Here is a 17940-nt window from a genome sequence, read left to right as displayed (position 1 = left end):
TTAACTCATAACCAACAAATAACCATACTACTGCAAATACTGTACATATTTTAAGAGACCGCTCAATTATCTTGTTGTTTTTGTAGTTTTAAGTAGACTTGACTGGAAGCTCTGAAGTCCTGTTTGTAAATTTGCTACTTAATTTCAGCCAGTTGCTTTATGGCTGTGATTTTGTTCAAAATAGAAGGAAAGGTAAAAGACCCACACCACATACCAGTGATTTTCTTCTCAAATGAAGTTTCCCAAGCATACATTTTGATAAGCTTGATGCAGGAAAGAACCTCATTCATGGTACGAACACGAATGTCTGTTACAGATATAGCTTTCTTCCTGAACACACCAATCAATCGAGCCATTGCAAACTTGAAGAGAAAAGAAAGGATCATTAGACTGACAAGAGAAATCCAGAACTATTACAAAAGTTGCTTAATTTTGTAGATGCATAGAAAAACTAAGTAATATAAAAAAAACTAATATAATGCAAATGAATGAAAATGCACTTTCAGCATAATTGCAGCACAAAGTATGCACTTTATTTTGTGGAGGAAATGATCAAGATCATGATATTATACACAACCGTGAGATTAAATAGTTCTGAAAATTAAATACATTTTTTTGTGTTATTCTTTAGAAAGGGGTATATTAAAAAGAGTATCAAAGAGTCACACCTGTATAGGAATGAAAACGAGATAGACGAAGACACCAATGAGCGCCGTGTATCCCAGAATGTAGCAGGAATATGCAATGCACATGATCAACAGGGCAGGCATACAGACGAGGAAGGTTCCAAATACAACGGCCTCAAACATCCGATACCCATCACTGGTCAGCACATTTATTACCTGCAGAACAAGACAGACCCTTATTTTTTATTTTATTATCTCAGTCAAAACAGTCTGATTGTTGTATGGTTGTTAGTGCTTCCAAGTTATGAAATAACTAAACTGCCTTAGAAAAGATTGAATTTCTTGCATCGGTTGCAGTAATATTAAGTGCACATAAGAATAATTCAGCTAAAATAACCTGATTATTAACATCTCATACTTACTTTCTGTTATTCAGTTTAAGGTAAACTAGGTATGGAACAATGCCACTATTCTCACATTTAAAGGGAAACTACAAATGCGCAGTGAATCAGCAGGGCTTGTGTTTGTTCCGATTGCATGCTAAATACAGTAAATTACCTACCTCTCCCACAGAGATGCTGTTGAGTGACCTGAGAGAAATGATCTTCTGAAATGCTAGCATTGAAAAAGCATTCTTGACTCTGACGCCTGTTCGTAAATTAATTGCCCATAACAGTGAAATGAAGATGGCTTTGCAGAATTCCGTAATGAAAAGGGCAACAGAAAGGCCAATGCCATACGCGAGGCTAGGCTTCGAAACACTTTCTATGTAGGTAAGAAGTTTGTGAACCAGAATAGCCTGTAAATGAGAGGAGGTAAAATTAGAGTTCCTTCCTATTTCATGAATCAGCACTGTTTTAACTCAAATTTTGCAAAGGTCCTGTGTACATACAGTTATTGCAGATAAAGCATATTTGAGTTATATGTGTTCATTGAATGTTAAAATGTTTTAAATGGAAAATGGAGACATACCGGCCCTACAAAAACTGCAATGGCGATCAAGATAGCAGCGATAGATGCCATTATTATCCTTGTTCTTTGAAAGCGCATGACCACTCGCTCCAAAGAGGCTTTTTCCAGGCCCTTTTTGGCTACCTCTTCCCCCCAAAGCCTCTGAAACCTGGGAAGTAACAAAAGAAAAGTACTAAATATTACAGTTCTGTAAACATGCAAATGTTCTCACAATACTGAAAACTTAAAAAAAAAAAAGTGTAACCTTTTCCCATTTGTATCGGCACTGTCATGAGGTGACAAAAACAGGGAATTCATATCAAGCCTTCCTTTGAACAATTTCCACATCATGGGAGTCATCCATGAGAAGGATATGAAGGAAAAGAACCCAGCATCATCCACAGGGTGCAACCTTGAATACAACAAAATCATCTGTGAGGCCACAGTGGAATATTTGAGATGGCAAACACATTTTATAAAGAGTGCCTCATCAGATGTGCAGCACTTTACATAGGTTGCAAGCTTTTTCTCCCTCTACAGTCCATGGTTGCAATACACAAATAACAAATTCTTTATGAATACAGTCACGATTAAGAGGCCGGAGGACAAGCAAGGGTCAGAATGAGCAGAAAGGAATTGTTAACAAAAACACTGCAAACACACTGCTGCCGTTTTACCCAACATCCGTGGATGTATTCCACATTTTAAAACGTAGTCTCCATGGCAGAACTGGGAATATGGCATTGGCTCAGCATTTTGGGTTAATGCATACTGAGGAATGTTTAATCATTAATAGTAATAGGTATAACATACAGCAGCCCACAAATTAGTACAGGCAATTTGCACGATTGTATCGGGAAATGACAAACAGCAAAGCACTGCTCTGAGCCAGCTTTGTTTTACAAGCTATGAAATATGTTTTACAAGCTATAAAATATTATTGCATTTTGTGTCATGTAACAATGCAATGTATGACACAGTAGTGTTTACATTACAGTAAAATGTGATAATTCAGGAACAATTTAAAATATATTCAGTCAACATTTTATTCACTATTCACTAACACTACATGGCCAAAAGTATATGGACACCTGACATGCAACATCTCACCTAAAATTATGGGCATTAATATGGAGTTGGTCCACCCATTGCTGCTATAACAACCTCCACTCTCCTAGGGAGGCTTTATACTAGATGTTGGAGCATTGCTTCCATTCAGCCAGAAGAGCATTAGTGAGGTCTGGCACTATTTGGGCTTTCACATTTATCTCAAAGGGTGTTGGATGGGATCCTAAACTGTTGGTAAGCAAAGAATCGTCTAGAATGTGACTTTGCTGTAGCATTAAGATTTGCCTTCATTGGAACTAAAGGAGCCTAGCCCAAACTATGAAAAACAGCCTCAGACTAAGGGGTGTCCAGATATTTTGGTAATATAGTGTATTTACTCAAAATAGCATATTCACAAATTATTATTTTTACACAAGCATGTATGTCATATATACATTAATGCATTCACATTTTACAAGTTTAGGTTACCCTGTCATACTGTTATTATACTATTCTGTAGTACTGCATTATGCATAGATTTTGATTGAATTTTGATTTCAAGTTGTGTGGCTGACTTAAACTAAATAATAATGCACAATGTTTTGACTAGTTTTGGCAGTCTCTGACCTCTGGAAAAAAAAAAAAAACCCCTGGCTAATCTATTTTCAAAATCAACTATTAAAATTTTTATGAATTTTTATGCTATTTTTTTATCATTATAATTTAATGAATTTTTATGCTGATTTTAATTATCACAAATGGGTACTTTCAGTGACTTTATATTAATTATAAACTACCGTTTGGTCTTACCAATGGCAATGTGTACAATCACAGGGCCACTTGAGCATATAAATTACATTAGTAGTACTTCTCATTTTATACACCTTCACTTCTTAAGTGTTTTTTCTTTTTCTGCAGTGTGAAATTAGTTTCATTTTTCACCCATGGCATTCACACATTTTACTTGATTACATGCTGCACACGTATAGTGTAGAGCCCATAGCATTTTAGTGAATTGAAACACCCATGTTAATGGAAATCACAGCTGAAACAAACTTTCAAATTGATGAATTGTAAGTATATTTTCACAAACCCTGAGGAAAAACGGAAAGGAATCATGGTCTGGTAGCTGGCATGGTACTTCCTGTGGTGACTGTCCTCCGGTGGATCCAAAGACGGAAGGGCTTCTGGAGAAAAGTCCATGGTTGTGCTGGCTGTCCACTAGCTGCCCTTGGTTTTCTTTTTCTTACAGTAGGAAATATCATGGGAAACACCATTCTTTTTCTTATGGTGGGAAATACAGTATCAAGAGTACAATTTGCAATATTTACAAAAAAAAATTAGATGATATTTTATATTTTTGCTCTGTCTAAATGAACAGGCAAATTATTAAGGCTGAATTATTATGATGCGCAACTTTGAACTGCTGTGACTGATACATTGAATTAAGTTTTTCTCAAGTAAATTTTTCTGAAGAAACAAAGAACCACAAAACAGTCACAGACAGTATTTTTGTCTGTTTGAATTATTCAAAATGAAACAATTTATAGCTATGTAAGCATCAAAAACCTCATTCCTGAAGACTTCACACTGAGGTAATGGGAAACGCACTGCACAGTTGTTACACTTATTGCTACACTCAACTATATTCATATTACATTCAACATTAAACATTCAACAACATTCTATACCAGACTGATGATATCACTGTAGAAACTAAAAAATCAAGCAGGCAAATTAGATTGCCATGTTGTCTCTTCTACAGAAAAGGTTTTAGCTTATTCAGGAAAATTGAAAAACATGGTTTAAATCTTGGTTTAAACATGAAGATTCAGCCTTACCTTTCTGTATTACAAGTGTGAAAGAGCTGACAGCAATGATGCATTGAAACTAACCTGTCAATGCTTATATCCAGAAACAAGCAGCAATGGCAAATGTCCCATTCAGCTGATTATATATCCCTCCATTTTATGAGGCTCAAAGGTTAATTTGTACAGAGGTTTCAGCTCTCTCACAACCTTGTACAGAGGTTTCCACACTCACCTATTCTACTATTTCTACAGATCATATTGTCAACATTTAACTAGTTTACCCAGCTGAAAAGGTGCAATGTGTGCTTGTCTTTGACTAAATAGCCATCACTCTAATTCAAAACTAACAAGTTGTCAGATTTGTGAAAGATTCAAAATAGACTTGCTGAAGGTGACATTTGTCTTCAATTTCTTTGCACTCTTTTGTGGACACAACTCTCAGTAAGCATATTCTCAGTGGGACCTTGAATTTGGAATGTATATGTTATGACATAAGTACTCTACTTATACAGTCCATTAAATTAGACAATCGAAATATGCTTCAGTTTAGGATCCGCTTCTGAAGTACAGTCCTGGAGTCTCTCTGTGCATGCTGGTTTTTGTTATAACTGATCTCTGGATCAATTAAGTTTGTTGAAAACAAGGCTTTCCAAACACAGATTTGGGAACAAAGTCCTTCTACTACTAAACAAAAGATTTGATTTTACTAAATATATTTCTAAAGAAATTATTTTCCATATAGCCTAGTACATTACAGAAACTTTAATAGCTTGGGTTTATCTGAATGCTTAAATCTCCAGGAATACCAGTATGAAACACTTATTCTTCATGCATGTCATTTCTGACATGATGTCCTTAAGCACACCTCATTAAAAATGAACCATCCCACACAATTCAAGGGTTACAATTGAGGTGGGAACAAAAATCAGCGCACAGGGAGGCCTCTGGACAGGGATATAAGTATCCCCGTTTTGACAAATTTGAACATCAAATATATATATTTGTACCAAAATACGTATGTATTATATGTATTATATACATATATGTATGTACCAAAATACACAAACTGCTTCCGCATTATGAGTCAACCAGTAAACTGTCTTCAAGGGTAATACAACACAAGATGTCAAACGTTTACATATTACATAGTGCAGCCAAGCCATGCCAGAGTTCACGGAATGACGGGGCTTTACCTTTTACTTACAAAGGGTGACTAGCGTTTCTTTCCTGAGTCAGGTCTCCTGTATGCATCATATACTTTTACAACCATAATAATTGAGGTTATAAAACAGTATAATACAGTGAGTACAACAAGGAATAGACTGAAAGCTTAACAGGGAATATAAAAGAGGAAAGCACCCAGGCTGTACTCTGTGAGAACTAAAGCCATTGAACACAATATATCTCTGTGTGTTTCACAGGCCAGCTATGTATTTTTTGAATAAAGAAGACTGGATAGGCCCACCCTTATTTGTTTTTGCTTTGTTCAGACAGGGAGGGTAACAAAACAGAGGGGGTAACAGAGAAGGTATGACAGCACAGAAGGTGTCGCGGTGGGGATCAATCAGGTGGGGGGGTATTTGCACTTAGCTGTCCAGTGGAATGCCACCGCATATCTTGCCTGCAGGGGCTGTAAATGTATAAAATGGTCTGCCTCTGACAGTTCAGCACCCTTGTTGCATAATACTTTTTGCTGACTCTACACACAGTTTTACATGTTTGTCATTAGCAGCGCTGCCAGGGAACATGTAGTATTTACCAAATCCTCCAAAGTCAGTTGAACATACATTTCACTCTGAAACTTTTTTCCTTTTTGTCAAAACCTCTATGTCTGGCAATCCTGCTGACTAGGGCCCAGAGAAAATATCAATCAAGTGACTATCTGGGCTGTCAACCTCAACTTCACTAATATCTTCCAGACAACCATGATGATGATGGCATGCCAAATTCAGTGATCATTTGGAAAGCAACATGGGATTAGTCATGGGACTAATCATGCAATTAGAGACTAATAGGTCGAAAGCACAATTAAGCTGCTGTGGTATTTAAAGTTAGCTGTAAATTATAAATGTAAACTTTTCAAATGAACTTGCTTTAAATGTCTGTGCTCCTTAATATGCAGTGACTGTTTCTGACCACCAGAGGCCGCCAGGTTTCCTCATTTTTTTTTTTTTTTTTCTGGTTCATTGTCATTGTCATTCATTGTCATTATTGTATCATTGTTTTAATTATTGCTTGCACCCATATCCCATTAGTTTACTCTGTTCACTTGTTTTCTATGCATTTAAGTTCCTCAACCTTGGTTACACTTTGCTTGGTCTTTGTTTTCACATTCTGTCAGCCTGTAGAGTCCTTTTCTCTAGCTTTGTTCCTAGTTGTTCCCTAATGTTTGTTGTTTTGGTCCTGGTTCCTAGTTGTTCAAGTAAAGACTTTTGTTATTTCACTTACCACAATCTAATAAGTTTGCCTTGTATTTGGATCCCTTCCTGAGAACTTGTGACACCTCAAGGGTGCATCTTCTGAGTTTTATTATTTCCCATACATGCTAACACTTCTGTAAAGTAATACAAATATTCCAAAGGTAAGGTTTCTATTGGGCTACTTTCAAGTGACCGTTCTTTGTGTGATAAATCTAATTTCATCAGGTTATTCCTCCCAGAATTGCTGGAAACAGCGTGCTGGAAAACGGATTTCACCAAAACCACCAAGCTTATTAAAAAAAAGATAAACCAATAATCTGGCCAATGTGCGGCCTGTGTCCTTCAATAACAAACAGGCAGAGATTCCGGAATGTCTTAAAGAACTGGGGACCAACTTAATCACCAAGTTTTACTGAGACCACTGACCGTACTTCTAAAAGCTAGCCAGCATGTTTGGAGTTGGCCTTCATATCCTAGAAAAGGGTCTATAGGAGTCCTGTGGAAAGAATTCTGTCCTTCGACAAATGTCAAATGTGGAATGGCAATAAAAAAGTTCCAAAAAACAAACTGACAGGAATTGTAAACGTTGCTGGAAAAAATTGCTCAAACATTGCGGAAAACATAAAAACTCCATAAAATGAACTATAGCTTTAATCCCTGATCACCCCCTTCTGGAAATTTGGCAAAACACCATGAAACCAAATGAGTGAAACAGAGTATACACAGTTTGCACAGTTCAGTTCAGTTCACCAAAAGAACATAGTATTATTGTAATGTCATTTTTTTAAAATCAACATTTTAGCATACTGAATGTGAAGCCATACAGATACAACTTATCCAACTGAAACTATGTAGTTTGCAAGGAAAATCACAAGGAAAACTTGAAAAAACTTGAACTTACCACAAATGTGTAGTAAGTTAATGAACACAGAAGAAAACACAATGCAGGTTCTTTTCAGTGTCCCCTCAGTGAGTGGCAGGAAAAATACTGTAAGAATTTTACTCAATGTAATTTTATCTTTTAAAAAAAAAGGCAGTCAGTAAATGTTCATGTTCTAAATGTGCTCTTAAGACTGAAAACTGAAAGCAAACCTTAGCTGAAAAAAAAAGGTTTAAACCACACTGCCGATTTGGAGCACTGTAACACCCCAAAAATGACCCCCGAGCCTGTGCGTTGGTTAGTTATCTACCATCGTCCGTGCGTTGGTTAGTTATCTACCATCATCTGAAGAAATTTGAGCAATTTTACCCTAGGCCTGTCCCTAAGGTTGCAGGGTCACATTCCTGTCCCACAGAGCCTGGGCCAACAGTTGTAACAACCAAGTAAATTCTAACGGGGCACAATTCATAACAAAGATGAAACACCATGGATAGTAATCCATACAAATACACTGCTGTTATTACAGACAGAAATAAATAAAATCATTAGATACATAAAATATATTTGACACTTGTATTTCAACTTCAATATACGCTAACCAAAATAACAGGCCCTAAGTGAGATATGTCAAGTACCCCCCCTGAAAAATAACATTCAGATTCCAAAACCCCAAGGAATGACATGATGTTGTCACAAGGAGACTAATAGCAAATAGGTTTAATAGCATCATATTAGAAATAGATACTTACATATACAAGTGAAAGAACATTCCTGGAATTCTAAATTGCACTTGTGATTAGCCTACTTCTCATAAAATATTAAAAAATAAAATATCTAATTTAATATTAATTAAATAATCAAAGTCCAAGGCAATAACCAAATGGCATTCCAAATGAAAGAGTCAATCATTACAAGTAAATAATTTTTAAAGATACAAAATTAAAGTTCTACCTAATTAAGCGATGCAATACAACTGCGACACGAACAGTGTCCCTATATTGCACGTCGTGGAATTAAATTAAACTAGCCGAAACTGCACTGCATACTGCCTAAACTAAAAGGCTATATGACGCAACTAAATTTATTACTGATAATGGCCTGGCGAAGTGCCTACTGTAACGCGAGGGCAGAACACTAAAGATAGGTCCATACTTTCCGTCTTGAACTACTAGGTTTACTTGTACCTCTACCGCTGTATGGGATTGATTGCCTTTCCAAATTGAGCTATGAACAAAGACAGACATTGGAACAAAACTGTTCGTTGAATTCAGCTTTGCACATATGCATTTTGACCATGCCATACAAATTTTTTGGTTTGTTTTACCGGTTGTTCCAGTATTTGAGTCTCCTCCTACTATGCGTATATGTATGTATATATGAAACACTGATAAACTAAAGGGAAAGGTGAAGTAACACACTGAGGACCACTTTCCAATTGAAAAGGTTTTATTTCGATGCGCAAAGGGAGACTCGCCACGGTGCCACGACAAGCGCTCCGTACGAATCTCAACGAGACAGCTACAAGTGAAGGTTTAAGTATTCTGTTGAGAGGTGTGGTGAAGGGCTAAATTGCTAATTGGTACGGTCTCAGGAAATCAATCAATCTTAGATACGATAAACTTTGCATATGATATTAAGAATGGCCAATTGAATACACTGAGCTTTGAAAGTCAGGAATTCAGTCTTACCGTTTTCTCTCAGGCACATTCAGCGTTACCGGCAATTTTTTTCAACCGCTCTCTCTGCGGATGGTGGAATTGGCAGAAGGGGGAGCGCTAGGATTTTCCTCACGGCGCGCAGGAACTGCCGCCTTGGGCTATGCATGGCACATTGTGGTCACTCACTCACTCACGGACGACCTTTTAGGGACGTTTTGTGGGCGCATGAGCAGGTGGTGCCAGCTAAAATCTGTGTCTGCGGAACTGAGATGCGCCGTCGGTCAACGGTTACGTGCTTGTTGGTAAACTAATTGGTCACGTGGGCGCTGTCATCGGCGATAGCAGTGATTTCAAAATCCCAGATATCAGCTCAATTAATAGGCCAGCCTATCTACCAGTCGACCATTAATATGGAGTTATTACAACCAGTTGGTGCTCAAATGTGTCCTGTGTTCACTGGCACACTCAAATGTCTGGTCAATGTATAACATTTTCCAATACATTCCAAACATAAGGCCACAGTATTCAGTTCACCAGAATATTCCAAATGGCTGCACCAGTGATCCAGCACCTTATTGCACACAGTCCAGAGGGTTGGCAGAGCTCTGCAGCAGAGGCATCCTCTGGCCCAGTGTCAGTAGCTAAACAGAGGCTGTATGGTAATGCGGTGGTTATGGGGAATGTATTGGACTAAATATTAACATTTTTCTGTCTTTCTTTATTTCTAAGAAATTAATCCTGAAGGGTTGGACAGGGCCACTATAATATTACATATATGGTTATGCAATTGCCATGAATTCTTCCAATTTACCTTTTTGTATAATTTAGCTGTCTTTATTTAGATGGTTTTTATCCAAATGGGATCAACCCTTTCTTTTTTTCATGAATGTCAATTATAGCTTTGATGCACATATTAGCATTGTATATCACAACAAGCACGAAACTGTCCATACCCACGGCGTAACTTGGCGAACTATATTTTTTGGTTGATTTTACACTCATATATGGCAGTTGGTTGAAAATAGACACTTCACGCTACAATCCTGATAATGGCAATGTGCTGTGAAGTTTAGGTAGCAAACAACAAGGCTGAATCCTTTTGATGTAATTTACATAGAAACTACGCTCAGATAACCTAGTTTCACTCACTGTGGCCAAGTGGAAGCGATAACGTTTCAAATCACTGACTGTAATCAAATGTTTTTCACATTTACCGTTCAATTGAGCAAGTACCATTCACAGTACACTTTTATGGGTTAGTGCTGTCAGATTGTGCTGGCTACTTTACATGAACCTTGTAGGTCGATCAATAAAGGCTAACAGCACAGTACCACTTCTTGTCACTTGTACCACCACTGTAATGAAATAAAAAAAGACTACAAACTACCTTTTCTATGAGAAATGTCGAGCTCACGCGCATACACCGCTGGCGACATTCTAAAGCTCCGTTTTGCCCTCCATACTATATAGCTAGCTAGCTATGGCACGTCCTCACCTCTGTAACATTATTTGTTGTCCCCCGTGTGTCCATACATCTGTATCATTGGTTGTAGCTGTGTGTCCTTAGCTCCTACTCATGCGTGCAGGATAGCATCCGTATGCGCTAACTAGGTTAACTAAAGTAGGCGATCCATACGCGCTTACTAGGTTAGTTAAAGTAGGCAAAACGCGAACATGTTAGCTAAAGTAGCGTTAGGCGATAAAGCTCTGCTTAAAATGTTGTGCCGTACAACCTGTGCATGCATCCTACTAAACAAAGCACCACCTGCGCATGCGTCCCACCAAGCCTCCCTCAAAGGTTGTCCGTGAGTGAGTGACCACAATTTGCCACGCATAGCCCACGGCGCCAGTTCCTGTGCTCCGTGGGAAAAATCGGCTGGTTGTAGGTTCTGTTGTTCAATTGCATACTTTATCATCACTTCCTAAAGTTTGTTTTCAATGATGTTGGAACAGTCATTGCATAATTCTCCTAGAATCAATTTATCAGTAAACTGAATACAGTGCTTGGAAAAAGTGGAACAGAAGTGCACAACTATATGGCCAAATAATTTCCTAATATTTCTAATTTACTCTAACTTACACTTAACTTGGCCAGAAGATGTATATAATCCTAATCCATGAAAAATAACATTCAGATTCCAAAAGCCCAAAGATGATGTTGTCACAAGGAGACTAATAGCAAATAGGTTTAATAGCATAATATTAGAAATAGATACTTACATATACAAGTGAAAGAACATTCCTGGAATTCCAAATTGCATTTGTGATTAGCCTACTTCTCATAAAATGTTAAAAAATAAAATATCTAATTTAATATTAATTAAATAATCAAAGTCCAAGGCAATAACCAAATGGCATTCCAAATGAAAGAGTAAATCATTACAAGTAAATAATTTTTAAAGATACAAAATGAAAACTAGGCCTAAGTTCTACCTAATTAAGCATGCAATACAACTGCAATACGAACAGTGTCCCTATATTGCACGTTGTGGCATTAAATGAATCTAGCTGAAACTGCACTGCATACTGCCTAAACTAAAAGGCTATATGACGCAACTAGCCTACATTTATTACTGATAATGGTCTGCCGAAGTGCCTACTGTAACGCGAGGGCAGAACACTAAAGATAGGTCCATACTTTCCGTCTTGGACTACTAGGTTTACTTGTACCTCTACCGCTGTATGCGATTGATTGCCTATCCAAATTGAGCTATGAACAAAGACAGACATTGGAACGAAACTGTTTCTTTAATTAATTCAGCTTTGCATATGTATTTTGATCATGCCATGCTAATTTTTAATTTTGGTTTGTTTTACCGGTTTATCTGACTTTTCCAGTATTTGAGTCTACTCCTACTATGTGTCATCTCATACGATGTTGACTTTTAGTAGTTATTGAACTATATATATGAAACACTGATAAACCAAAGGGAAAGGTGAAGTAACACACTGAGGACCACTTTCCAATTGAAAAGGTTTTATTTCGATGCGTAAAGGGAGACTCGCCACGGTGCCACGACAAGCGCTCTGTACGAATCTCAACGAGACAGCCACAAGTGAAGGTTTAAGTATTCTGTTGAGAGGTATGGTGATGGCCTAGTGTGAACGTTCCCAGGAAGGAATGTACATTGCACCAGACTTACCGGGGGCACCCAAATGGCCTGCTGTCGGTGACACCCCTTTGATCTGTGGCTATTGTGTATCCTTACAAACCGTGATTGAACTCTATTTGTGGCCATTTGACTCTAACAATGGGAAGCAGTTACAGAGTGTGAGTGTGGGAATGTGTATTCAGAATGAAATTGAGCCACAGAATTGTTCAAACCTATCAATACTAATGATGTACACTTGCACTGTCCACAAACTGTGGACAAAACATCTTGGGAAACATCTGAGTTTAATTATTCATACATTATTAAGGTTGCAGCCATTGACTGTAGAAAAAAATGTGACATAGCCCATTGACTCTCCATGTGCTTGGTGAATAGCATTTGAAGTAAGGGAAGTGCAGTTAAGAATTGAACTGGTGACCTTTAGGTTACAAGACCAGTCCCTTACCCATTATACTACACTGCCACCCTATCTAAAGAAAAAAAATCATTGTCCAGGCTGTCACAACCTGACCGCAGGTTTGAAATGAGCAGGGTCATTTGTATAGTCATATTAGATTGGTTTGAATATGTAAAAGTTACCCATCAATCAAGAAGAGGGGTGGAGATGGGCCGGTGACGTGCGTCCGTAAAGGCAGGTTTTTTACCTACTTCTACATCTCGGACGTAGCCCAGGAAATAAAAAAAACTTCTCACCTTTGGGTGGCAGTGCTTCATTAGATTTTAGTTTTTTTAACAATAGGACTAATGTGATGATTCAAACGGAAATGGTATACTCGGCTTTAGACTCAAAAAACGTGATTTAGTGTTTATTACCCCTTTCGATTATTCCTATCAAGCCAGCCTCTTTCACAGCTGTGCTACAGTTGTGGCAAAGCAGAGTGTCACAAAATTATCGAAATTCCGTTGGACACGCTGTAATGTGCCAAATTCTTGAGTTATGGCTTGCATTTGACAATCACACCTTGACTGCTACAATCAAAAAATGAATTAAAGAAAGCAAAACAAAGCTTGTCTCTCCAAAAGGCAATTCCAAGTATGTGCCATGGCCAAAATTCAAAAACCAACAGACAGCAGAATGTTCCACCAGGGATGAAATGTTGAAGGGCAGACCCAAATGCAATACGCAGATGCCAATTTCCAATTTACTACAAAACTAAAAGAAAAGGCCACATTTTATCTACAGTAGTTGAAAGAGAAGGGGGGGGGGGGGGCAGGGGGTTCACCTTCTCTTCACCAGGCCCATACATAGGCCTACTTAATGTTCAGGGGAGGATCCATTCTGGCCTTTTATACATTATTGGTTCAGGTCAATCTACAATACAACAGATCTTTTTAAGGTCATAGCTAAATTAACACTCTCCTAGCGAGCATTATTGTGACATTAAATGTTTAGGATGTTGAATTTTGTTTGAGAATGACAAATTTGAATATTCTTGAAATTACACTATGTGGAGAGAGTTACAAAGCCAGTATTGGCACTTTATTGCAGCACTTTTTTTTATAAATAGTTCCCCATTCAGGGCATTGTTTGGCACAGATGGTGTCACAGGTGTTTCTGATTAGTCAGGTGTGTTCAATTGCTTCCTTAGTGCAGATATAAGAGGGATTTTAGTATCTAGTTCTGATTTTAGGTGTTGATTGCCTTTGGACTCTGTTATTGGCATTTGTTCATATGAGGACCAGAGTTGTGAACTTGTGCAAATGAAAGTCAAGGAAGCCAATATGAGGCTGAGAAATAAGCCATCAGCCATACCTCCCCACAGCAGGTTCACAGTTATTCTGCAGTGATGTGGGGGTAGTGGTCGACTGATATGGGGTTTTTAATGGCCGATGCTGATACTGATATTCAGAGAGCAGGGCGGCCGATGGCTGATATACAGTAATGCCGATAAATTTTATTTAGGCTATTTATTTTTTTGCACCTGATAAAATCAAAATTCAAGAGGCACAAAATTGCTGAACTTAAATTAACATTTATTAAGCACTCAAAAACACAGAACATTCTTGAAAATTTTAAAATAAAGTTTTAGTGCACTTAACAGCATTTATCTGCAGATAACAGCCTCTCCTTGTTTCTGTTCAATAGCCCCAGTTTAATAAATGGACCCCTCCACAAATTACATCACAATCTAATATAAATGGCTTTTATTTTCGTGAATTAATGAGATACCTATTACGGTCAGCATGTGGGTTAAAAACTAAAAAATGCCATATATAGCCTAATTCCATTGTTCCATCCACATTACTATCTAGGCCTAATATGTAGTCATTTTAAGGATCAAAAGGCTGTTTTAGATTAATTAATGCAAGACAACATATAACCTACGTAATTCTGTCGATTTCAAAACCACTAGCATTAAAGGAGAACAGGGGTCAGTATTTCAGTTAAAAACCTACATCATCATGCAATTATTCTATCAACATTACAATATAATATATTTAGCCAGTAAATGTTTTAGATCATATTTCCTGTCATTTAGGATGAGAAAACGAGTGAAGATTTAGAAAGTTCAATAACGACAGAGGAAATTTGGGCGAACGCTGCATAAGTATAAGTATCGTTACTGAGTGCGACTGGGAGGTAATAATATTTGGGTACCGTGCGCAGTGTTTGGTAACGCAGGTCAACTCGCCAAACGTACGCTTCGTCTGTGCAATTTTAGGATTCTATCCATAGCAGAGTTTATGACTGGTCACTCTTCCATTATTTGTGAATGCACGCAGCATACCAGCAAACCAGCTGAACTGTCTGTAACTAGCCAAGTTATGTAGTCACCTGACTTTCCCTCGATCACAGTACCTATCGATAGTACCTGGCGTTAGCTGAAAAGGAGAATCTCTTTCAGTAGCTACAGCTAATGTTACTTAGCAAACTAAGACTTTCACGAAGTGTCAAAGTATAGGTTAACCGCCGACATTGTTTGAATAATCAAAACAATAACTATGCTCAGCAAAGGCTTATATTTGACTAATTACCGAGTTTACTCATGTTAGCTATATTAGCTTAGCTGATTGATGACTGCTAGTTTTGCACAGGTTAATTTACTAATTGGTACGCTCTCAGGAAATCAGTCGAATCTTAGGTACGATAAACTTTGCATATGATATTAAGAATGGCTAATTAAATACACTGAGCTTTGAAAGTCAGGAATTCAGTCTTACCGTTTTCTCTCAGGCACATTCAGCCTTACCGGCAATTTTTTTTCAACCGCTCTCTCTGTGGATGGTGGAATTGGCACAAGGGGGAGCGCTAGCATTTTTCCCACGGCGCGCAGGAACTGCCGTCTTGGGCTATGCATGGCATCAGTGACCCAGCACCTTATTGCACACAGTCCAGAGGGTTGGCAGAGCTCTGCAGCAGAGGCATCCTCTGGCCCAGTGTCAGTAGCTAAACAGAGGCTGTATGGTAATGCGGTGGTTATGGGGAATGTATTGGACTAAATATTAACATTTTTCTGTCTTTCTTTATTTCTAAGAAATTAATCCTGAAGGGTTGGACAGGGCCACTATAATATTACATATCTGGTTATGCAATTGCCATGAATTCTTCCAATTTACCTTTTTGTATAATTTAGCTGTATTTATTTAGATGGTTTTTATCCAAATGGGATCAACCCTATTTTTTTTTCATGGATGTCAATTATAGCTTTGATGCACATATTAGCATTGTAGCCTATATCTCAACAAGCACGAAACCGTCCAGGCCCATGGCGCAACTCGGCAAACTATATTTTTTGGTTGATTTTACGTGCTCAAATATGGCAGTTGGTTGAAAATAGACACTTCATGCTACAATCCTGATAAATGCACTGACTGTGCTGTGAAGTTTAGGTAGCAAACAACAAGTATGAATCCTTTTGACGTAATTTACATAGAAACTACGCTCAGATCACCTAGTTTCACTCACTGTGGCCAAGTGGAATCGATAACGTTTCAGAAAATATTTAACGTTAAAAGATTTAATTCAATCTTCTACTAGGAGTTTTGCCGTTTATTGAGGTTGTGACAGAAAATTTTGGTGCCGCTGACTGTAATCGAATGTTTTTCACATTTACCGTTCGATTGAGCAAGTACCATTCACAGTACATTTTTATGGGTTAGCGCTGTCAGATTTTGTTAGCTACTTTACATGAACCTTGTACGGCGATCAATAAAGGCTAACAGCACAGTACCACTGTAATGAACTAAAAAAAGACTACAAACTACCTTTTCTATGAGAAATGTGTTGTCGAGCTCACGCGCATACACCGTTGGCGACATTCTAAAGCTCCGTTTTGCACTCCGTACTATATAGCTAGCTAGCTATGGCACATCCTCACCTCTGCAACGTTTATTTGTTGTCCTCCGTGTGTCCATACATCTGTATCGGTGGTTGTAGGGTGTGTCCTTAGCTCCTACTCATGCGTGCAGGATAGCATCCATATGCACTAACTAGGTAAACTAAAGTAGGCGATCGGTACGCACTAACTAGGTTAGCTAAAGTAGGCGAAACGCGATCATATTAGCTAAAGTAACGCTAGGAGATAAAGCTCTGCTTAGAAATGTTGTGCCGTACAACCTGTGCATGCGTCCTACTAAACGAAGCACCACCTGCGCATGCGTCCCACCAAACCACCCTCAAAGGTTGTCCGTGAGTGAATGAGTGACCACAATTTGCCACGCATAGTCCACGGTGCCAGTTCCTGCGCTCCATGGGAAAAATGGGCTGGTTGTAGGTTCTGTTGTTCAATTCCATACTTCATCATCACTGCCCTAAAGTTTGATGTCAATGACGTTGGAACAGTCATTGCATAATTCTCCTAGAATCAATTTATCAGTGAACTGAATACAGTGCTTGGAAAAAGTGGAACAGAAGTGCAGAAATATATGGCCAAATAATTTCCTAATATTTCCACTGAGATGTGTCTCCATGGGCTGGAGCTCACACACTCAGCACTTTCTGTGGGACCCAAGCTCCTGAACTACTGTATTTTCTGGATCTTAAACAAAACAAGACAAAACAAAAAAATAGCTTCTTGCCATTTCATATATTTGGATTGTCCACAACAAATGCAGGTTGTTTGAAGGCTAAAATAAACAATAAGCTATTACTATTCTTGCTCTCTTTATTGACAGCTTTTATTAATTAAAATTAGTGTGTTAGTTAGCGTTACAGTGGCATACAGTAGCAAGCTTGCCAACTATAGCTCCAACTATCCACTGCTAGCTTTTGTCTCTGCCACCCACAGAGGTTTGCTCACATGCATTACATTCTTATGGGTGCTTGTTCATCAAAAATTGTGACAAAACAAAATGTAAAATGTAAATAATTTTACACTGCCCAACACAAAATTAGACAAAGTTGACATAAGAGGCCCAGGTAACAGTCAGAAGGCAACTAAGGAAGTAGGAGATTCAGATATTAAATATTTACAACATTTCTTTAAATTAAAAT

At 38.1% G+C, this 17940-nt stretch overlaps 1 protein-coding gene across 4 annotated transcripts in view; it reads right to left on the bottom strand.

Annotated features, from left to right (window-relative positions):
* Positions 1–17940, bottom strand: part of abcc12 (ATP-binding cassette, sub-family C (CFTR/MRP), member 12) — a 32321-nt gene that overhangs the window by 12343 nt on the left and 2038 nt on the right. The window contains exons 1-7 of one of the 4 annotated variants that reach the window (XM_035417323.1): positions 4466–5143; positions 3718–3869; positions 1843–1989; positions 1599–1746; positions 1189–1425; positions 669–842; positions 215–362 (exon numbers count right to left, since the gene is read on the bottom strand). In XM_035417323.1, the coding sequence (XP_035273214.1) occupies positions 215–362; positions 669–842; positions 1189–1425; positions 1599–1746; positions 1843–1989; positions 3718–3827 (964 nt within the window). In that variant the 5' untranslated portion in view covers positions 3828–3869; positions 4466–5143. Of the gene's footprint in view, positions 1–214; positions 363–668; positions 843–1188; positions 1426–1598; positions 1747–1842; positions 1990–3717; positions 3870–4465; positions 5144–17940 lie in introns of those variants that run through there. The other 3 variants (XM_035417324.1, XM_035417325.1, XM_035417326.1) reach the window with 3 other exon arrangements.

The sequence above is a fragment of the Anguilla anguilla genome, chromosome 5 (genome assembly GCF_013347855.1).
Source record: "Anguilla anguilla isolate fAngAng1 chromosome 5, fAngAng1.pri, whole genome shotgun sequence".
Lineage (NCBI taxonomy): Eukaryota > Metazoa > Chordata > Actinopteri > Anguilliformes > Anguillidae > Anguilla > Anguilla anguilla.
Note: the sequence above shows the minus strand (reverse complement) of the source record. Positions and strands in the feature narration are given on the sequence as shown.